Raw genomic sequence first — 23150 nt, 5'->3', positions numbered from 1 at the left:
GATTTCAGATGGTACAGGAAAGCTTGCGTGGATTCTAAAATTACTAGACAATCATAGAAAATTGATACGTTGCCCAATTATAATTCAATTGTCTATAAAGATATATCTTTACAATAACTGTCGCTGAAATATACATACTGGGTATAGTTTTCTGTCGAGATCTCTTCAAACCCAATTGAACTCTGCCAGATATGGATTACAATCTTCATCACTAAAAAGTTACTAGTCTACGCGATCGGTCTACTTCACAAACGTTGGCAAATAGAAGGTAGTCCATACTTGTGAGATCTTGTGGTAAACTTGTTTACACCCAAGGTTGCCATCCAGCAAAGATACGTCCCAGCAAATTGGGGTCAGTAGCTTGGTCCAATAGACAGTCGATTTGCTCTTGAACTGATACACAGACGTTACCCGCCACACGAGCACGAATATTGCGGCTGGGATCACCACGCACAATCTCTTCAAGTGCTCTAGTGTAAGGCTTGTTCGCGTGGACGGAGAACCCGAGCTCGGAGATAGTGATCTCTGCTGGGTTCCAAAGATCGAGTTTGCACTGAGCAGTCTCTACCTTAAGTTGCACATGTTCTTCTTCGGAGAACGCCGCCATCTGTAACACAACACTCAGGGAGAACCACATGATGGTATCAGGACATGCTCGACAATTTTTGGCATCTTCACTAGTGCCCAGATTTATGAATTTGAAATAACCTTCATAATTTGAGAGGGGATGGATGGAGTGTTCATACATGATGATTTGCACCCGCATCAGCTTCGAGTGCTGTAGACTTGGAGACGTCACGGGCACGTGCTCGCTGCAGTTTCACAGCCTCCTGTCTCCAATCAACGAGGGGCTCTTTCACAAAAACCTCCATGACAGCAGAGATTAAACCTCTGCTTCCGCGCAAAGCAGTCATGATGCGAACCATGTCGCTGCGTAAAAGTCCCACAGCGGTTAACGGGAGAAGAAAGTTCTTAAGCTGAGCCGTTAAGCGGAACGGCACAAGCTCTGGAACTGGGAGGAGAAGGACGTTTGTTCCAAAACTGTACCCAAAATCAATAGGAACAAGGGCCCCTGTCCTCATGTCCACCAGGGTGTTGCCAAGATGCCGATCCCCAACCCCTGCTACATATCCACATATACTAGTAACAGATAGACTACGGGCAAATTGAGAACGTAGAGCAAGATAAGATTCCGCACTTGTGACCAACCTGGAAATCATAACACGAGAACGCTCATAAGAAACATAACTGATAGACTTCACATTCAAACTGGTTAGAACAAGAAAATGAACATTAACAATAAGTTTTCAGATGTTCCCAGCTCAAAAAGGCAGCAGATTGATCTGGGAGTTACAGTGCATCATCACTTCCAGCTCAAAAGGATCAAGTGTAGATGAATTGAAAATTGATAAAGAGAGCGATAAGCAGCAAAAAGAAGATTCGATTCTTACCTACTAAATCCCATGCGCAACGTATCCCATGGCAGCTGACCCTGGAGTGCACTCAGCTTCAGAGACACTTCTTCAAACCCAACCTTTCTATATAGGTTACAGTAGCATTCGGTCTGGCTCTTACCTCCACCCTTCTTTCGTACCCACTCTATATATTCGTGTTGGATCTCTTTCAGTAGTGTCTCAGACGTAGCCTGGAGAGGTTTATAACCTTCATGCGTGCGGCTTGCTAATTTTGACGATAAACCATCTCTGATAACCTCTTGCAGAACACAAGTATTCTCAACAAACTGCAGCAAGCCGCACTTTTTGGACACAGGAATAACCGAATATGTTCTTATAGCAAGCTTCCGCTGTGAGCATGCCGCATCCCGATTCAAGACATTATTCATCGCCTCAAAAAGCTGCTCAATTCTTTGATCGAGGCGGAGGTCTTCCCCTCCCTTCACAACGAACTTGTAATCATTTTCATCAGAACCCCGCATAGTGAGAATTTTAGGACGTTGTTTGGATTTCAAGCAAATCAGAACTTGATCAAAGCCCAGAAGCTGTACATGTGTTGACAAGTTGGGTATAGAGGAGCCGTTATACTGTCCAGGAATCTCAATCTGCATTTCGTTTTTGTCAAAATCTCTACTTACTCTTTCAATTCCCTTGGTTTGGTCAAAGTCAGCTAACCACTTGGATAGCGATCCAAGGCTGATCTTTTCAGCTGAAATGTCATTCTTTGAGAGCTTCTCAAATAAGCCACTAATGACGGATGAAAATTGCTTTGCATCCATTGATCGTAGCTTGCTTCCATTCAGTCCCAATTCCTTCACCTGTATGACGTGTCATGGCAACACTCAACGACTGCTGGTTAAGACGCGTGCATGCCGATTTTAATGGAAAATAAAACAGCCTCTAGTAGGTAGCTTCTTAGAACTTGTCTATAGAGGGCAAGGGAACTCAATTACATGATGGGTCATTATAATACATTATAATTATTTGAATTCCAGACAACAATTGACTTATAAAACGAGCGAAATGGCTAAGGGTCAAGAATGTACAATAAGGGATGCCCAGTCACGAGCGAACTTCAGATTGTACTCTCCAGTTTGACGAACAGGGTCTTTCAGCGATTGGGTGTCCAGGCAATCTTGATAAATCTCATTGAAGACCAATTGAGCTCGCTCACTGTCGTTGGTAAACAAGAAATTCAATATTTGCAACAGGCCATCCTTCAACCGCTGCTGGGGAAATGTTAAATCTTCAAGCGCTCGAACTAGGCCTTCAAGCAGAGGGTTCCTTAAAAGAATCTTCAAGTGTTGGGTACGCTGCCGGCCAATTGCCCCAAAATCAGTCTCACTGACACGAAACGGGAAATACAGTGCTTGGGGGTACGATTTTGCAATAGATTCTAATACTTTGATCAGCACACGGCCTGAATCTTCCTCTATGTTAGCCAGCATCTGTGGTATCCATGCCACAAAAACCCAGCTTGACACATTGTCAAGAAACCTTTCAAATTCATTTTGTGTTGCAGAAGAAAAACCCACTAAAGAAAGGAGCCTCGCCACTGCATGTTGAGCTTGAAGGGTACTGTCAAGCGCCAATGCTTTCAGCATGTGTCGCACAACGAGTAAGGATAGATCTGATGCTTGTGGAAGCCCAAACAAATGATGCTGCGTCATCTGACTTCTCTCCTCAGGCTGTTGTGATAACTTAAGAAGTTCGTCGCAAAAGAGACCAAACTTAAGTAATGCCTTAGCTGTATCATGTGGTGACAAGCTGCCTGTACGTCACAAATATGAATGCATTATCTGTTAAGTTGTTTTGTTGCAACAGTAAAACTACCCAGATTTATTCGATGCAGACTCTTGAAAGGATTAACGAGGTCTTTCCAACTCTCACCTGTTGTGATTTCTGACAGTGGATCATCGTTATCAAGTGCGGTCGAGTATGTCTTAAAAGCTGATCCCAGGAGGGCAAAACAAGCTGTGATATCTTGTGACGTCGCACCTTCTCCGGACTGAGATGACAAAGTTGCCCATGCAACTCGAGCATTGACATCAGCTTGCTCCATTTGAAACTCTGGCAAAAACTCTGGGTGCTTCGAAAGCTTTCTCCTCTCAGTCTCTATATAAACCAATAACTAGAAAAGACAACGAGAACATAACTTTAAAATTCCTAAACGGAACAACTTTTTCCCCACCCAAATAAATTAACATAAATCCCAGTAAGTGTTCAGTTGTAAGGGTTGCTGATTCACAACAACAAGACAAAAGCCGCAAATCATAGAGTGTACATCTTCGAGAACCAGGAAGCAGTGACATGAGGTTGGTGACTAATGCCAGTACAAACGAGACAAATCCATCAGCTAGAAAATTTTCAGTTCACATTTCAAGATATGCATACCTTCCATGATTTCTGCGGTAAAGTATCTGATCGGTGTGCAAACAGGAGTACAGACAGAATTTCTCACAGAAAACAAACCTGCTGAAGCTTCTTTATCCTATTGTTTGCTGACTCGTCCCGCTCAGCTCGCAAACACTGAAGCCTCACCAACGCTTTGAAATTTCTGAAATCTAACCGATGCTTCGCAGAGAATTCAAATTTTGAAGACATATAACGGTTGATGTAGCTCTGTCATAGTGGCAAAGAGAGGTAAGAGGAAAGAACTCCAGAGCATCTGGTGTATGGGCTAAAAAATAAACATTAGGATACAGGAAAATAGAGCTGAATATTGAATTCTAACTGAAGCATACAGGTGATAGATGTGAAAGCAGATGCAAACATGGCAACATCCTGAGTCTACCGAGACAGCCGACGCTGGTGTTAGGAATGAGGGCCATCGTACCTGTGCAACAGGTAGAGCTCCACACTCCATAAGCCCGTTGGCAACTGCAACATGTAAGTGGGCTCTTTCTGCATCAATTAGAGAAGAAATCGAGTTACAGAATTTGTCATCAAACGAGTTTCTCTGTACCGGATTGTTGAAATGTTCTTGTATATATTTGAGAAATAGAAGTCGATTTTGCGCAATATCATCCCAGGCCTCCACGTCATCGAAATTAGGGGACGGCCAACGTTTGTGCCATCCGCTAAGCAACCTGAAAAACCATACGGGCAACAAAAGTCAATGACATAATGTTGGTAGCAACTAGGGGCTCATTTGTATAATGAGTTCAATTCGAATTAGACGTGGAAAAATTCGATTCACAACTCAAGGAGCTTACAACTGAACACCTGTTTCAGAAGTTTAACTAAAGTATCTCCACCCATTTGGGTTGGAAATGACGTATGAGATGATCACAAACTTTTACGACAGCGAACCAAGTTCAGAATGGAAAACTATATCACGAATAACAACCTTGAAAGCTCTCCCGCTTCTGGTTTAGAGATAAAAGTGATGAATTCCTCCAGCTCCACGATCTTCTGCAATTGTCTTACGCGTTGATGACGACTACCAAGTGCAAAGGGATGCAACGCAGACCATTGTCTTCTGAAGATCAAATGACATTGTCCCAAGTAAAATCTTGCCCTATCCCACTCTTTATTTATAGCAGCCAAGGTGGCCAACTGCGTGCTAAATTCGTTCAGTAAAAACTGTCTCTTGGGCAGAATTTCTGAAGATGATTGAACAAACTCGGTAAGAAGTCCATGATATTTCGCCTCCTTCACAGCTCCCCTGATAAAATAACCAAGATAAATTTCCTGCTTTGTTGGCTCCCATAAACGCTTAAAATCGGGTTCACTATTATCACCCTCCATGCTTTCATATTCAATTTCTCCCATCAACACTTCCCATTCATTAAGATCCGCAAGACAAGCGAGGCGCTGGTTGTACCATATGTCGATTTCTGATTTTGTAATGTCACCACTAAGAGAACCTGCAGTCTCGCGATGCCAGCATTAGTGCGTGCCCGCAACTAGCATGTGACTTGTATTTTAGCAAGATTCAAACCAGTAGGACTTTCAAAGCAATACTTGACATACTTGCTATGCTCTTGTCGATTTGAGCTACAATTCGGTTGTGTATTTCCAAGAAGAGATTAGGATCTTACCGTCCTCATATATGGCTATGACTTGGTCATAAAGGTCAAGAGCTTGTCTTAAATCCCCACCAAGCTGGATTTCCAGAGCTCTGCGGGTCTTCTCGTGCTTGGCGACATGCGTCCCAAAGAGCCCAAGAACTATGTCATTCTCTCCAAGAGCTTTATACAGCTCAGCCAATTCCAACCAAGCATCCTCCAGTGGACGTGGAAGCCTGTTGGCTTGTCCTCCCTTTCCCTTTTGCCGCTTGCTACTCACATTCGGCTCTGGTTCTGGAAATGTCTCGTTCATGATTTGCTTCTCAAGTAGCATAATTCCTGAATGATAATTCGTTGATTTTCGGCTCGCCGAACCCATGATTTTGGGTGATATCCAAATTTCAGGATCTTCGAGGCAGAGGGCCTCAGCACAACCTACGAAAGAAATTCCATTATGCGTCTGCCGCAAAGCAGCCTCCAGCCCCAGTCTTACTTCTGCTTTGATGTCTTGCCCTCCCGATGGTAGGGAGTACACAGCACTGCAAAGGATACGAAGGAGAAGTCTCGCAAAGGTAGGATCTCTCTCTGCCAGTGCTGCCAGAGGACCGACAATATCTGCGTGCTTGATCTCAATGTCCGGCAGCTCACCTGCACGGTAATAACGATTTAAGGGCACAACTCTCAAGGCTACACGATTAAGACCAGACCAGAAATGTAATGGGTGCTGGCAGAGAAAAGAATTGTTGTAAGGATTTCGAGAGTTACCAGTGCGGTATTGCCTCATCATGTGCACCTTGTTTGCACGCTCCAAAGACTGAAGTTTTAAACGAGCTTCTCGCCTTCGACTTGCTCGAAAAACTCCCGTCAAAACCTGCTCGCAAGATGTACACATTCTGAACGAAGAATTGAAACCTCAAAAAACAAAATAGTAGTAGCTCAGTTTCATGTACATCAGAAATCACCTGAGACTGAGTCGCACGTGGATTCAAAATTCGCCGCCGCAAATGCAGCGCAGGATCCATCCATGAGGCCTCTTCTAGACCAGTTTTTTTGATGTAACCAGCCCCACCTGGCCTTTGCGAGAGACCATAGAGCACACTCCCATTAACACCTTGTGTGGAGCTCAAAGTGCCACCTTGAGTTTGAGTAACAGCTTGTGAAAGAGAAGGGGTCATGGTTGCTCGGATCATCATCGGCCGATGATGAGTTGCTCCATCAAACTCTCCATCTCTGTCCTCCCCGTGCATGCCTTGGATGTCCATGCTCATTTGCGAGCTGGAGAACAAAGGGGTCATGGGAAGACTGGCACCGACCCATGAAGTGTTAATGGTATAGTCCTGAAACACACACTCTGATAGGGGAGCTGAGAAGATTGGCCGCTTGTAGTCCACCGAGTCCTCGCAAAGCTGAGAAATACAAGGCAGTGCGCACGTGATGAACAGATGGAGTAATCTCAAATATCCGACACAACAATTACAATATGATACAGCACATTCTACAAGTAAGCTCAACAAGAAAAACCATTACTCTCAGTTTCAAGATTTTTTTGATGCCCGCTGCCACGTCATCATGTAAACGAGCAGAAGGAAAGAATATCTTCAAGCATACCTTCAGAATTAGAACATTAGAAATCTGTGCCCAGTTTTCTTCCAAACAAGGATCATAAATTCGATTCACAAGCTCCAAAAAGCGGTGCCGAACATCCTGCAGCGTCCATACCACATTGACGACTAGTTGGCTACATGAACTGAAAAAAATGACAAGACATCCAGGGGCGTTACTAATAATCCATCTGCTACATTTCACCTTAGAAAGTACCCACGAATAGCGCCCACTCTGAGGACTTTCTGCAACATGAAAGGAACGCTCTCATTGACGGTGGAAGGATACTCCATCCGCAATAACTACGTTGCCATCGGTTGTCATCTAGTATTCAGTTTGCGGGTTCTGCAGGAGTTGGTGGGAGTGCACTAATGAATTGAGAGGTAACTACATCCCGGTCTGGCACTACTAGCTACCTCGTGACACGCAGCGCAAGTACTGAGAAGCATAATAGCAACACGAGGGTATTATTCTTCTAAATGGTTTACGACAATATTCCTGTTCATAGGTTTAAGAAAGAAATCTTAAATGAGCGAAATCAAAATAATCAAGAGAATTAAAACCAGAAAACATAAAATCAAGAGACATAATTGCAGTGGAGACGTTTACCTGGGAGAGTTGCAGGTGCCAAAAGTTTTGTAAGCTTGCTCTCACTATATCAGAGCTGTCACATAATCCCATGAGCAACGACTGTATCACAAGTCGTTCTTTGTCCATGCCTTTATTTTTGAAGAGATAGATAAGGATCTCATAGAACTCCCGTCTGCAGTCGACATTTTCGTGTCCATTAAAATTGTCGCAAAGCACTGGCAGTACTCTCGTTCTAATTGTATCTTGGTTAACATTCTTCAGCAGCTGCGAAAGAAGCTGCAGGATCTTCAACTGCGCAATCTCATCTCTGTGTGCCAGCAGCTTGGGTAATGACCGCGATATCTGATTAAAGAGGTTTGCATCTGCTTTAGGAAATCTCAAAAGGGTATCTAAAGCATTCACTTTGTAGGCTCCAAATAGGCGAGAGAGCTGATCCACTACCATTTCAGCATACCCTTCAAGAAAACCGGGATGACGAATAGTTATTTTATTGAGAATGTTCAAAAACCTTTCGTACTCTGCTTCCCTATACAGCTGCTTGAGAATTTTGTGCAACTTTGCCTCAAGTATCTCCTCATTGACTTGTCTCGACTCTTTCCTGTATATCATAGTTATTCCCACGAGTTCGGCAGCAGCTTCATATACTTCCTTTGTCTTCACATTCAAGTTGTTAAGCAAAGCTTCACATATATGCTCTTCAGAAGTTGAAAAGTCACACGAAGGGTCATAGATAGGAATACCGGATCCGACAATCGCTCCCAACAACTGTAGCCCTACCAACCGCTTCATTTTGATATTTCTATCATTCATGTCCGGATTCCTACCTCCAGAGATGAGGTACTGTAGCAACTGGCCTCTTTCGAGACTGATGCTTCCTTTCCAATTTTCTAGAAAGAGGCGAATAATGTCAATGTTTGCACGTAATACTTGATTTGATCCATGGTCAGCTACGCTGATTAAATGGTGAACAAAATTGGTTGCAAGCCTACCATCAGGAGCGGACGCTACGTTCCACTGCAGAATGGTTACACATATATCTCGAAGCATGTAGTGGAACTTCAAGCCTCCTGACTTTCTTGGATCAATCAAAATGGTTTGGACATAAGGCCGAATCCAATCAGCTGCATGTGGAGCAAAGATTTTGCGTGTCTTTGTGATTACTTTTGCAAGGAAGAGACGCACATTGATGTGTGTAGCTGCATGACAAACAAAAATTTAGTTACGAAACATCCATTACATGGTAAAACAGGATAATACTCATCTTTTTCTTCTTCTAGAAATATGATTATAAATGTTAGTGAGTCATCTCACAAAAACCTACAAATAGTACAATTTAAAAAATCCGAACTCACTGAAGTTCATATAAGCCTGGTAGGATAACAGGTTACAAAGCACAAATGTTCTTAGATAAAATGAATGTGTCACAACAAGAAAATGCTTTATGAGATCGCTGGCAACAAGCTCCATGTACTATCAAATTACTATCAAAATGAAGATACTATTAAAATGATCCTGAAAGGATTTGTCATAACGATTAGTCTAAACATGCAACTTCAGAGGGCGTGCTGAAAACTTAACCTGCATTGTCAAGGGTAGCATGAAGAGACTTCATCCAATCCGGCATCACTCCTGGTTGGTAATTTGCTCCGAACTTTACATGCACATGTTCCGCCAACCGGAGTATAACAGGCATGCACTCGTGCTGGTCAAAATCGTCACGGTCAAGTGCTGTAGTTTCGATAATTTCTTCTGCAGGCTCTCCGTACACATAATTCAGAGGTCAATTTAAGTAACATGAAAGCTCAATGAACACCATCAATTATTAAGCATGAGAATGTGGCATGCCAAGTATCACTACAGATACTATTACCCGTGTTACAAAAAAGAAAAGATAAATATTCATTAGTCGAATATCTATCCAGTACATTTCAAATACTCAAACTGTAACAGAATCTGAATAATATTACAACTGACCTTGCTCCGCAGTTTCTATATTTGTTTCAGTAGATGGTGATTCCTCGTCAAGTAGTAGTCCTGCACCTACGCCTGCTGCAGAGGTTTCCTCCTTTCTAATTCCACCCACAAACGTTCTGATCACAGCAGGCTCTTGGCTAAGGCTTGCACTATGCATGTACTGAGAGGAGATGGTTGAAGCCGTCTGGGACAGGGACCCTTTACCTCTGGTACGACGAGCCTTCAGGTCAGCTCTCATACCTTTTACCGTCTGACTAATTATACTTGACTGGGATGTCTCCACAGACATATCATCATAGACCTTAGTCAAGTCCACTAAATGTTGCCATAAAGGTCTCGATTTTTCACTGAATAAGAAGGCATTAAACCATTTCTCATCTATTTGTGTGCATAAAATAACAGCAGCCAGGCAATTGTAGGCAGCAGCATGAAGCTCACGCCACGTAGATAAATTCTCAGGGTAAAGTTTGTACTCTGGATCTAATTTGCCATGACATGTATCCCCAGCTTGCCGCATGAGATCCGAACTAGTGAAAACTGGAGCTATAGTTTTCGTGATTGAAACATTATCAGCTTTGGAATATAGAAGCTCTAATAACTCGTAATGACAAATTTTTTTGAAGAGATCTTCAAACTCCCTTTCAGCACTTAGCATGCTCGAACTTTGTTTCAGCACGTAAAACAAGTCACTAATGTGCTGAGAGTACCACACTGTAACGAACTCCATGGATGAAGAGTTCACAAAAGCTTCGAAGATAACTTCAACAACAGCACGTCTCAGCTCATAAGATTTACCCCTGTCCATGATCATTGTCAAACATAGGTTGAAAGCTGCTTCCCTGTTGTCTTCTAGGGACTCTGCAAATACCTCCACAGCTTCCGAAACAGCCCTCGAAGAAATCTTGTTAGGAGTCTGAACGAGAGGAAAGATAACTTCAAGAAGTTCTAAGCTATGGCTAACCGATACTGCAGCGAGGAGTTGGTTAAGCAACTGAGTGTAGTTGGATCGCTGAATGGAGCCCTGAGGAATATCAGCTTCTCTCACTAGTAAATAATCAGTCACAATTCCACTCAAAATGCGAATGAGTTTACTGTGGACTCCGGAGTCTACATTTGCACTGAAGAAAAATGGCAAGAGACGCATGGATGTAGTTCTAAGAGTAAATGCAGCACTGCTCCCGAGCCTGCTATTTGTTGCATCTTCTGAAGAGCAACTCAGAAACGACAGAAACGTCTCGGTAATGAAGTCGAAAGAAGAGTATTTAATGTTGAGAACAACGTCCTTTCCTGTATCCAACATCAAAAGTTTGTGGAGGATATCCAGAAAAAACAGCCGTAGTGTGAGTGAAGACCCGGCTCTGCATAGAGGAGCCAGCACTTCAATATGTTGTAGAAATTCTTGCATAAAGCTGCTCTTAGTGATACTTGCGCCCATCTCACTGGGTTTTAAGTAGCTATCCAGCAATGCAATGAGAAGCATCCGCGCGGCTTGTTTCTCAGCAGCCGCCTCCAGAATAAGCCGAAGACAGTCTTTGTAAAAGAACTTAACCTGATGCACAATTGTGTCACGAAAGTTCATGTAGAATACCTCTCCGGATGTGAGCTTCCTATTGGTTGAAATTCCTACAGATTTCTCATCCATGATAAGGTTCACTAAGAAAGTTGCATTTACCCCTAAACTCATAGCAAGATTAACCATTTCTGCAGTAATGGGCTGAAGTGAAGGAGGGCACTCTTGTTCAATGCCAAACACTGTGAGAATTAGCCTTTCCCCGAGCTTCCCTGCACGAACTTTGTTGAGTACCAGTGGTAGGATTTTAACTTGACTTAGTTGTTGGTATCCCTTGACAAGACTCAAGGCATCCTCCAAGCTAAGGGCTTTAGGCTTTCCAGAGATCTTCGATGAAAAGCTAAGATTATTCAGATCATACGCAGGGTCGTCACCCTCAATAACTCGCCTAAGTAATTCGACCATTTCAGACTTCAAGTTAGAAGAAAGCTGTGTGAATCTCGTTAGTACTTTCGACGCCAGTTTAGCCAGATCTTGGGCCCTTTGTAATTCAGAAATAACTAACCCAAGCTGTCGAGGTTTCAACAAAACAAGACACAACAGTTGCTGAAAATATCTGCTCTGATCAGGCATGAAAATGGTTCGTAATGCCAGGTCTTCAATTTCTGCATATCCAGACTGGGCATTCAACACCTGACTACAAAATTTCATAAGGTGGGTGGTTGCTTCATATCTCAGCTTCTGTAATTCATCTTGCTCTCCAGGGGTTAAATCAAGAAATTGATGAATTGAGTCTTGGGATTTGAGTAGGCTCTGTAGGAAAGCGGATATAGAGGAAGCAATATGGATGACACAATCCCTTTCAAAATCAAGTAGTTCCTTGATGCTAATAATGTTTTCCTTAAGAGCCCATTCAAACCAGTGAATTGACCTTACAAACTTCGTCAACCACAGTTGTTCTTGCTGTAGAGATGGGTGATGCGGGTAGTCCATGCCCACATCAAACTGTTTCACTGTACTAGAAACCTGGTCTCCCGAGCATATGTTTGCACGAAACCAGTGTGCAGAGGAACAGCCTGCAACATCACGATTCTTGTATACTCAAAATTTGAGAGAAAAGTCCGAAACCACGCAAATGAACTTTTTCTCACAAAACCTTGCTGCAAGAATCCAAATAACTAAAAGCATGCCGAAACAACCAATGCATGTGATAACTTACCAGGGATAGACAGACAAATGGAGCAAAAGAGCATCATGCACTTAGTGCGACTTCTCCCATGTAACAATCTCGTTTGCTCAAAAACCCATTGAAGAAAATCATCCAAAGCTAAAAACAATGGTCGATCTTTTCGTTTCTTTTCCAGCAGCGTAATGTTACGTGTTACCAATCTTTGCAGTAACTCAACAGTTTTGTTCATCTGCTTCATGGTGCCTGTAATGACAAAGATGTGAGCAGTAATATTAAATTGATACGTGGAATCACACCTGATTTTAGACGGATGACTGAACAGTCGCGACGGAGCTATATTGGTCAGAAACGCTCTGAGTTCCAGAATACATTTAGTAACTGTTGACGAGAACCACCGCAAACTATTACAAGCAATGAATTTTCTCATATACAAGTTGAGGGCAAGCAGAAATACCGATCTGCTCATCATCTAACTCTCCAAGCTTCAAACTCTTGATGCAGAAGAAAAGAATCTCAAAAATATAGCGATCCACGATTGCTCCATTTTCTCTCAAGACTGGATACATACGATGAGCTGCCATAGCTGCACCCAACCGATGGTACGGGTTCGGGTGGGCCATCCGGTTGTACACACGACGCAGCATTGACCTCACATTCACAAAGTTGTCATCCTGCGATATCAATAACATACAAGAGTGAATGACTTACGTTGACAAAAACAGTGCAACCATAACAGAAGGCACCATATCTTGGTGACACAAGCTACTGGGCATCTACGAACACATCATGTTGGTATATGTGCAATGAAATATCTGAACGAAGATGACTGGCTTCATTGAACAGTGAAGAAAGCAGGAATCAAAGAACAAGTCATTAAATAGCGTGAAACAATCTGGTTCCTTATATCCTGTAATTTGCCACAGTGCATCACTGTTCGCAGTACATAATTCAACTTAGAATGAACTTATCTTAGATGCCTTAAAATGATTAATTTATGCAGGAACAGATTTATTAACATAAAGCTCATTAATACAATCTGCAACCGCTCTATCAATCTAATCCTTTGAGGTATGATTTGCAGTTCTTAAAACAACAGTGATCAGTCAACCTCGGGTGGTGCATGTCGCACAGACCATTGCAAGAACTCAGAAAACATGTCTGCACAGAATTCCCTACACAGCAGAAGAAGTAAACATGTTAAGATCTACAAAAATTTAGTTCACTAAATCTTCAATAATTTCAAAATTACACTCTGTAACAAGTGAAGTGCACTAACTACTGCAACATAATATAGCTTGCCAAAGTGAGAATATGCGAACCATTTGTTGATTTCTATCAGCATGACATACGTGCTTTCAGATGAGAGCACAGTATTGGAAGGATAAAAAGAGTTATCACACAAGGGGTTTGCGAAAATAAGTAGTAAATAGTTGAAGGACCTGAGAGAGCCATTATCAGGATCTACAAGACCATCAAGTATTGCATCCAAGAGAGCCATCGTATCTGGGTTTTCCTTTTGCTGATTACTTGTGAACCAGTGGATGAGCTGCTTTACAAAGTCCAGAAAGAGCTGTCGGGTAACCTGATAATTTGATGATCGAGTAGATGTTAGCAGGGACAAGGTCAAGGCACGTGCGGAATTAATGAAACTATCAAGCAACTGCATACTTCAGTACACCCAGCAATCAGGATCTTCCTCTCGAAACCAGAAATTCACTGACAATATGGAGCACGCAAAATTGTGAAAAGACAATAACATTATTAGATTACAATTCTGACATCTCAGAATTGACCACAGTAAGAACCGTGAAGTGAGGAGTTCACCAATTCAACATCTGTAGCGAGCCGCAATATAGCTGGAAAAAGCCGTTTGTAGATTTTATCAAAGTGAACCTATTATCAACAAAAGCCAGCAAAGGTTTCAGCGCTTCAGGCAACATTGAGAAGCCAACACATAAGGCACCATATATGACACATGTCGCCCAGAATTCCAAGAATGATCATCTAAACACATTATTTGCTTAAAATTAGAGCTTTAGTCTGCTCTGAGTAGAAAGTTAGACATGAAAAAAGACAACAATGAAGTAGAAGTGATTATGGCTTGTGATGGTCAAATATTCATTTACCGTACAAATGATTGTAGAAATACTGAGAGAACTTACAGATTGAGAGTCTTCGCCCCTACGACGCATTGGACCTTTGGCAGCATTTCCAAGCATGAGAAGACAAACTGCTTGCAAAAGCTCAGATGCTGTCACTTTCATGCGCCTGTCACTTGACGAAAGAGCAATCTCCACCATTCTCGATAGAAGTGAATCTAACAGAAAACATAAAAATCAATTTCATATCATACTCAAGCGGTAATCCTCAAAACAATCATGCGTTCGAAATCACAAATAATGTTCAATACAACTTAGTAACCACAAGAAAAGACGTACCTAGCCAGATATCAGGCTTGTCCTGGCGGAATGGCAAAGTGAACTTGACACGATCGATTGGATCCCATGCTAAACCTCCAGTACCAGTCAGCTGAAGCAAGTCCACTTCAGGGACTAGGAAATGTCCAAGTCCTCCAATGCACCCAAGAAACCTCTGTACTCGTACTTGAATAAGCTCGAATGGGCTAGGCTGTGTAAACAGAAAGTTAACTGGATTCAATTCAATGGGGCAAAGACGAGTTTTAACAACTCTAGATTTTACCTCGATCGAAATGTTCAAGTTTCTTCATCAACGACACTAGTCATATACCATACCAATTCAAGACTTCTACTCACGTTAGCATCAGAGATGTTGGAGCACCTGTGGATATATATATATATATATATATATATATATGTATATATATTTTGTGTTTTTACTCTATTTCAAATCCAGTATAACTGCTAGTCCTCGAAGTTATTTTCTTTTACCACCGTATACAACTCGTTACACACAATCCCATTGCATCAAGGAACTTAAATTTGACTACAGTCCAGCTAAACAGACGCCAAAACCAACAAAAAGAGTTCTAAAACCCTCAAAGATGTGCCCATCAACTTCAGAAAATTTAAAACTATTAATTAAGGTAACTGTAGATACACCTACTTAAGAAATCGTAGAACACCATCCTATGCATGCTATGTCAAGGTAAAGTTGCAGTAAATGTGCAATCTTGAATAAATTCAGGTTTGGCATTACCTGTGAATCCTTCGCTCTCGCTCGCTTGATTTGGGCCAGCTGCCCCCGTGACATGCTTGAAATAGTAGGAGCAGATGTCCCAACAGCCTCTGTTACAAGTGAAGTCCCTGGTTCTGAAACGTCTGCTTTCTCAACATCCACAAGATAGTCATTCAAGCATGGAATAATCTGAGGAAGCCAGTGCTGAAGCTGCTCAGGAAAAGCTGCTTGCCATCTTTCCAAAGAATCCATTGCCACTTCTGCTAAGGGAGGATATGTGAAGGAATAGTTTATCAAGGAAAAAACACATAACACTCGACATCAGGGTTAGCAAATAACAAAACGAAGGACTGTTGTCATCAGCACTTTTAGACACTTCAATCCACTTTCTTCAAAAATTTAAGAGAATGCAATCAAAAAACATATCTATGCATCATAAAGTCATGTATGGTCACATAGAGGATATCGAAGGCCAATCTTTAAAGCGTTTCTCAGGGATGGAATTATAGAAGCAATTCCAACCAACAGCGGAGGTGCAGATAAGCAAAGGCGGAGACATGCCGCCAGCAGCTCCAGCTTATATCTTCGGCTCGCCACCAAAACCTCCTGTAGATATTTCCTAAATAATTCTTTACAAAGTCGTCGGTCTTCCTCCAAAACACCTGTTGTTCCTGCCTGGGCAAGCAAAAATAGACCCAAAGAAAGGTAAATACTAGCATCATACAAAGAAAACTGCGAAATAATATAAAACACAACAGCCAAGTAATACAGATGTGCTAAACACTGTAGAAAATGCTTGATCGCTACATGCCTAAGGCTCATGCATTTGGAAATCAAAAAATCTCGTGAAGAACTATGTGAGTCTGTACCATGACTACGCATAGTCATCAGATTCATTTAGTTCATTTAAAATTCATAGAATACTGGCGAGCTTGAAGTAAAAATAATCACATATTAAGTTTTATAGTGAAAGATTACTAAACGGGTTCAAACTGGTCAAAGTTAGTATGCCAAGGCTTACACCACTTTTCAGTATATAGCTGGTGTTGCCTTTAAAACCATTCCAGCATTCTAAACAGGCAATGATGTTGATAAGGGCTTAACATGAGCTTTTCAAAACAGTGCAGCGACTCACAAAAGTAGTCGAATCTCTCTTCTTATCAAGGTTCATATATCCACCATCAGCATCCAAAGAATCCTCTCCTGCGACCGAAAGGAAGCCCTCACGATTCGCGATGGTGATATTGACTGTTAGCAGCTTGTAGAAGCCGCTGATAAGCGGATATCTATTTGAAAGCTCGATGATGCAGCGACCAAATGGATACGTCCACTTAAGAATTAGTGATGAACAGGGGCTGCAAGATGAGTATGATCAGAGATTCAATAAGTTGAATAATAACTCTTAAAAAAATGAACGTGCACCATAAACAACTGAATTACTGACTTCAGCTTTGTGCATTTTAAATCCTCGTCATTTGCTACAGGCATCACATTAGCAAAGCATATACCAACACAAAGCCCTGGCCTCATGCAAGAAAACATCTATAGTAGAATATACAGAATGCCAAATCAATTGAGATCATCTGATCGAATGGAAATTGATTGTTTATGCACTCACCCTGAAAGTAGTTCTTGCACAAAATCGACCTATTGCAAGAGAACATGCAATCACCCAACCATTCATCATATATATCAAAATACAAAATGAAAATGATAGCCAGCAGAGAATTACTGCATGTTGAGCACGCTTGATTCAGTAGCATACGATATTGTAAGAATACTGTCATGAATCAATATTATTTCGCCAGAATTCCACAGCAGCAAACGACTAAATTGAGCAGTTAATGATTTTAACGTTGATGTTAAACTTTTGTACAGCAGAAATAGAAGAGTACTGAAAAAGAGACACTTACGTACCAGATTAAGATATTTGCGCATGTGAATCATATCGAGTGGTTCAATAAGATCCATCTCAGCTTCAGGTTCAATTGGGCCAGCATCCAATTCCTCTAAGCCACCAAACAACTCATCGTCTTTAGGCCTTAATGATCAAGTTGATGTATCTATTGTTTTCAGATACTAAAGCTTCACGTTTTAAGCCCAGTATCTTTCCGACAGACTTTCCAGGTGAGAGATAAATGAACAGAATAAACTAGGTCGATCTACTGAAGTCGGTTTTCTACTAATAATTACTGCTTAAAATACAGAACAATGTGTTAGATATTATCCTCAACCACATGCAAACCAAACGTAGCCTACTATGCAAGGTAGAAAAACATAACCCAACAAGAGCTACAACTACCAATCTAAGATTTATGAAAAAATAATAAATTTACGAAACGTTATTCAAGGTGCATACATATAGAAACTGCATCTTGAACTCTTGCGAAAAACACACTGACAAGAAATCAGTTCTGAAAGAGGATATCAATGTCTGAAGTCAAAGAGAAGTAAAAAGAGAACTAAAGATCAATAAAATCAACCTGAATATTTGCCTGTCCTTGCGGGTTTTACTCGGTATTTCAAGTTGAGTTCATTCATAACTTTTATAACACAATGCATTATTGCGTCATATATGGACTCTCTTAAAGAGGATTCGATGATGCCTACATTCCCCACATCAGAAGTTACAAGCTCTTCAAAGCTCTCTGCTTCGTCCAATCCAGCCTCCAATTGTAATCCTTGATCAGAAGAGAAATCTATGAGATGTGACCAAAGCTCAACATAGTGCCTCCATAGCTGTACGCTCCCCTCTTCTAGAGCCTCATCCACCGGCTCCATAGCTCTTTGCAATGACGACCACACTACAGAAGAGCAAACATCTGATCAAATTTTATAAACAATCGCTTCATGTCTCCTTAAATTCGAACAAGCAAGATTGCAGATTTATGTACATATATCTACACTAAGGCATCGAACATTGCAAATGAAATTACGATATCGATCAAGCAAACAAACTCACCAATGTTTCTAAGAAATAAGAAATAAACAGGCCCTTTTGGGTACAGTGCTTTCAGCAGGTTGCGTAGGGCGGTATAGACAGCTTGCTTCTGTTTTGCGAAAAGCTGGGGGTACAGAAAAAAAATGCTTCCAGTGACCTGCCAGAGGCAATGGAAATATTTAACAGTAATTTAGTAAGAAAGTTTCTAGTATCTGTGCATTAGAACATTTGATCTGAACTTGAAAATCTTTCAGATGCAAACACTACTGTTCCAATATAGCACTATTCCTCACCTGCTAAAATAGTGCACACAGCTCAATTACCAGGTTATGATTGCATTTGTAAATTCAAAAATATAATGAGGAACTTGAAGTATATGCTAACCAAATTAGTAGAAAAATCTGTACATATATCACTTTTTGTCTCAAAGTCATACGAGGGTAGGCTCATACCTGTGCAATAAAAGTAACCATAAGGTCTTCAACGTCATCTAGGTGGATAACCATGTCTGCAAACGCACCTACAAGCGTAACTGCATATCCCAATGACCCTTCACGTCCATCACCAAGCCTGTCAACACGTCTTAAAGGTCAATAATTATTGCACTCTGTTGAAGTTTATTTGAAGAGCCTTGTATGAATACTCTGTTGTTCGTTCCAATTTTTACGCTTCAGCTCTACGTCTGTTGCAGCAACAGAAACTTCTTTTCATTTTATTTACATTATCTGCCGACGCTTAAATACTAGAACTCAGTTGTCTTCTCAATCTGTTTATTGTAACTTGTGCAGAAGAAGTGTACAGAAGAAGACTTTTGAACAAACATAAACTAGCAAGTACTATAAAACACTAAAAAAAGAACCGATGAGTTGTGTGAGATGCCTGTAAATAAAGTAGTCTAAAATATATGATTAGAATATCGCAGACTTGGTTATGCTATACCAGAAAATTAAGATGCCCTTCTGAATTAGAAATGAGTTCACATTGTCTGAAGGGAAAAACGTAATGTGATACTGAGAAGAGTATAAACCTAGATAAAGAACCAAAAGGTTCAAGGCGATGAAAGGCGTCCTTTAAACTCTCTTTCCCCGAGAATTTCACAATACATGCAGCAAGCTTCCCTAATGCACGTATAGCTAGCGAGATTCGCTTAGGATCAGCATCCTGAGCATTGAGAACATCCAGAGCGTCCTTGACAAAAGCCTGAAATGGAATTTTTTTATAGAACATCACTCACAGGCAGCTGATTATGGAAGCACACTTATTCAAAGTTTATGAGAACTTCACGTCCTGACAGCAGTACGAATGGCCAGATTATGGGAACATGGACCCATGTCATGGAATAGACACAACGCTAATATATGCCAAATTCAATGAGCAAGATTTACACAATCCTTAGCGAACTAAAAAATTTACCGTGTACAAAGCTTGGGCATTCCTAATCCGGCTGTCTGATACAAGCGCACTGGAAACCTGCATCCCTCAATAAAAAAAAGCTTATTAATCCATGCAATGATACCTACATGTGCTTGAAGGCAAAAGAATTGATATGTCGCTGCAAGAGAACGTCCTAACCAAAACTCGCTACTTGAGCATGTTGGTGACAAGCACCCATATTGACCATCGCAGAAGCAACGATGCCTAATAATAGAATGGCCTGAAGTGATACCTGAACAATCAAATGAATAATATTAAGTAAAATAAGAAATCGAGGAACTCCCATATTTAGTTGTTATGAACTCTAACATATGCATCCTCAGCTTACACCCTCATAAGCAACTCACATGTGTGATGAACTGATCGTAAGCTGGAAGTGCTGCATCTCGTATTTTAGCATTTGAATGAGTGCTGCAAAAAGAAATCCACCTAATCAGAACCTTCCAGTCTTCAATGTTTTCCAAGAACATAAGAAGTCAAGTCTAGGACTTGCAATATATTTACAACTTTCCGCACACGCTAGGGAACATGTAAATCGTACAAACAGTTGATGCAACCCATCTTTAAAATCAGTGCACGATTGTGGAACACAGCTCAGTAGATATTGGCACGGTCAATGAACACAATGTTCAAGAAAATGTATCCGTCCAATATAAGAACAGGTCTCCAAGAAAATCACTAAAAGCTTACTTTAGTACTAGATGAAAGTCTGTACCAGTGCTCTTGTAGCCAATGCATATTTCTGATTCCAGATTCAATCAGCCGCATTCTGAAAAGACCCGCATGCCTCGACAGAAGCCGCAGAGAAGCTAGTCAGACAGAAGATAGATCAGAACAATGTCATTCAACATGCAAGTTACTACGTTATCCTTGAGAAACAAGTACAACGTCATGCACAAAGGAATGAATTAAAATTTAAGAAAATCGACACACTATAGTTTGGCCTTCAACTGTCAATGATCGCAATTTCATCTGCGCTAGGTTGAGAAAACGCAAGACTTTAAATGGGAAAAGGAGAATAGTTGTCAACTTCAAGATCACAAAGAATGAATGTAGAACCCAAAATATGCCCTCAAAGAATTTCTGGAAAGGAATTACTTTGAGAGATGTCAATATATTGAGTCAATTCATGACATAGTTATTAACACAATCTTCTCCCCTAAACACATGGACTATACAGACTGTAGAGACTGCTTCAAAAGAAACCCAGAAGATAATAAGCCAGAGGAACATTAAAAGTGGGTAATCGTCACTAGCAGGGCAGCAACAGAATTGAACGTAGCAAGCAGGGAGAGATGCAGGTAAGAACCAGACTAGTGTGTTCAAACCCTACATTAAATGACGATTATATGAGGTCTGAGTTGCATCGTAAGCAAATTCAAGCGTACATCAAAAATTAGAAAATGACAAATTCAAATCAGAGCTCGTTATGATGAAAAGAATACCCTTAAATTATAGTGAAGATTGATCAATAAATCTGCAGATTGAAAGTGGGTTGGATACCTTTCAAAGGTTCGTATCGCTTCAATTCCTCTCGCGGCCATAACACCTGTTCAATGCAAGTAAACACTCGACGCGAATTTTCAACGGAACCTGCATTAGATCAAAACCAGCGTTGGCTTAGAAGAACTAAGATTCTAATCATGCACCCAATGATTTAGGCACCAATTTCAAGGCTTGTGCATATAAAGACTTCATAACATTACCTCCAGCAGGAAGAGAGTCATTAAACCACATGAGTAAAGAATCGAGGCACTTAATAGCTCCTGCCATGAGGACGAGTTGGGGTGATTTTTGTAGCTGCTCTTCCAATGTATCCAGACAAAGCTTCAAGATGGCTAACACATTCTCCTCTTCAAAGCTTTCTCTAAAATACTCTATTAGGTCTCCAAGTAGCTGAATGATATTGGCTTTCACTAAAGCAGGAAACCAATGACCAACGAAACATTAGCTACTTGTGAAACAAAGGCCACCTCTAAGGATACACGAAGAAGGATTATTTTCCACCCAACGTCATACGCCACAACACGCTCCGAACTAGAAAATCATAGTTGTAAATGTGATGCGATACAAACACTACATACACACGATTTCAAACAAAAGTAAAGCAAAGCTCACGACATACATGTGCTATTCGTTTTGGCCTTGCGGAATTCGAGCATTAACAAAGTAGAGAGTTCCTGATCAACTGCGAACATGGCTGGCTTCAAACGTGCCATGTTTAGTTCTAATAAAACAATAAGAGGTGTCAATGCTGCTGCTTGCACAGATTTTGAGTCCTCCCTTCGAAAAAATGTCAGAGACTTTTCCTGCAATTTGAATCGGTGATTAGTCGTTGATACTCCAAGCTAAATAAACTCACAAAGACTGTAAAACCCCAAACTTCCAAAGAGGAAACTAATCTCAAATTCATGAAAATATCTGAACATGAGAAAAGACACACGCACGCACACACACACCTTCAAGAGAGCCGCATAGTGCAAAGCTCGGGGTCCAATCTTTTTAATAAATAGGGCCAAAAAACTCCAACATGATTCTCTTGCTCTGACGACAGACTTGTCACGCACACGCAATAGCGATTCTAAAATACTAAAAATCCCAGTATCCTCATCGAACACAATTGCGATGGCATAAGAGATGTCTTCGTCCGAATATAGATCTTTGCACAATTCGGAAAAATCAACCACGTAGGGAGCAAGGTCCACAAATCCTCCGCTGCTGCGCACGCTGTCAGCCGCGTCCCGCAGCGAGGCCAGACAGCTTCCGAGCTGCTTGTCCATCCTTCCCTCCTTAGAAATCCAACAACAACACATTCACCGTCATTTACGAAAAATCATATCAATCATCATAACTGGATCCCCATCACAATCTCACACCACATTGACGGATACTAACTCCCTCAAGCCACACCCTCAAATACCTTAAGCACAATACTTTTCAAGAAACAAATAGTATTGAACTCACCGATCCTCCTCATAAGAAATCAACACAAGCAGCCGCAAAGCTCAATCGTACCTCACTTGTGGCACATTCTGAGCATCCGAATCAACGCTTAGGCTCCCGAATATTAAGACAAGAGGAAACGAAAAGCTATTGAAGACCTTAATTGGAACAACCGGCCTTGCGTTCAAAGTGTCGACCTCTCTGTCTACGGTGATAGGCAACAATACTGAGACGAGCTACTATATAGTTGCATTGATGAACACATATACTTGGAGAATTGTAAGACAAGCTCAATGCAACCGAGGCACACACGAAAACAAACAAATAAACAAACAAACGGAGCATT

At 41.2% G+C, this 23150-nt stretch overlaps 1 protein-coding gene across 6 annotated transcripts; it reads right to left on the bottom strand.

The window, feature by feature from the left end:
- Positions 1-65: 65 nt before the first annotated feature.
- On the bottom strand, positions 66-23150 carry LOC112286712 (uncharacterized). 6 transcript variants are annotated; one of them, XM_024528867.3, is made up of 39 exons: positions 22826-23150; positions 22321-22650; positions 21987-22170; positions 21568-21777; positions 21365-21454; positions 20577-20670; positions 20209-20272; positions 19841-19897; positions 19455-19627; positions 18880-18997; positions 18449-18584; positions 17970-18290; positions 17404-17495; positions 17105-17133; positions 16622-16841; positions 15953-16161; positions 15508-15763; positions 14769-14958; positions 14493-14647; positions 14155-14223; positions 13770-13912; positions 13439-13502; positions 12785-13001; positions 12361-12573; positions 9632-12217; positions 9236-9406; positions 7676-8853; positions 7073-7168; positions 6427-6870; positions 6230-6335; positions 5498-6112; positions 4804-5323; positions 4291-4543; positions 3927-4076; positions 3345-3585; positions 2501-3225; positions 1452-2272; positions 747-1209; positions 66-607 (listed from the first exon to the last, which is right to left on the bottom strand). In XM_024528867.3, exons 2-39 carry the CDS (start codon positions 22639-22641, stop codon positions 305-307), a joined length of 12297 nt encoding a protein of 4098 aa, XP_024384635.1. In that variant the 5' UTR covers positions 22642-22650; positions 22826-23150; the 3' UTR covers positions 66-304. The 6 variants fall into 6 exon arrangements, with proteins under 6 accessions (XP_024384635.1, XP_024384633.1, XP_024384636.1 ...); XM_024528865.3 differs by having other exon boundaries at positions 22877-23150; XM_024528868.3 differs by lacking the exons at positions 22321-22650; positions 22826-23150 and having other exon boundaries at positions 21568-21627; positions 21987-22125.

This window comes from Physcomitrium patens, chromosome 9 (assembly GCF_059467195.1).
Source record: "Physcomitrium patens ecotype Gransden chromosome 9, ASM5946719v1, whole genome shotgun sequence".
NCBI lineage: Eukaryota > Viridiplantae > Streptophyta > Bryopsida > Funariales > Funariaceae > Physcomitrium > Physcomitrium patens.
The sequence above is the reverse complement of the archived record's forward strand: the minus strand, read 5'-3'. Positions and strand labels throughout refer to the sequence as shown.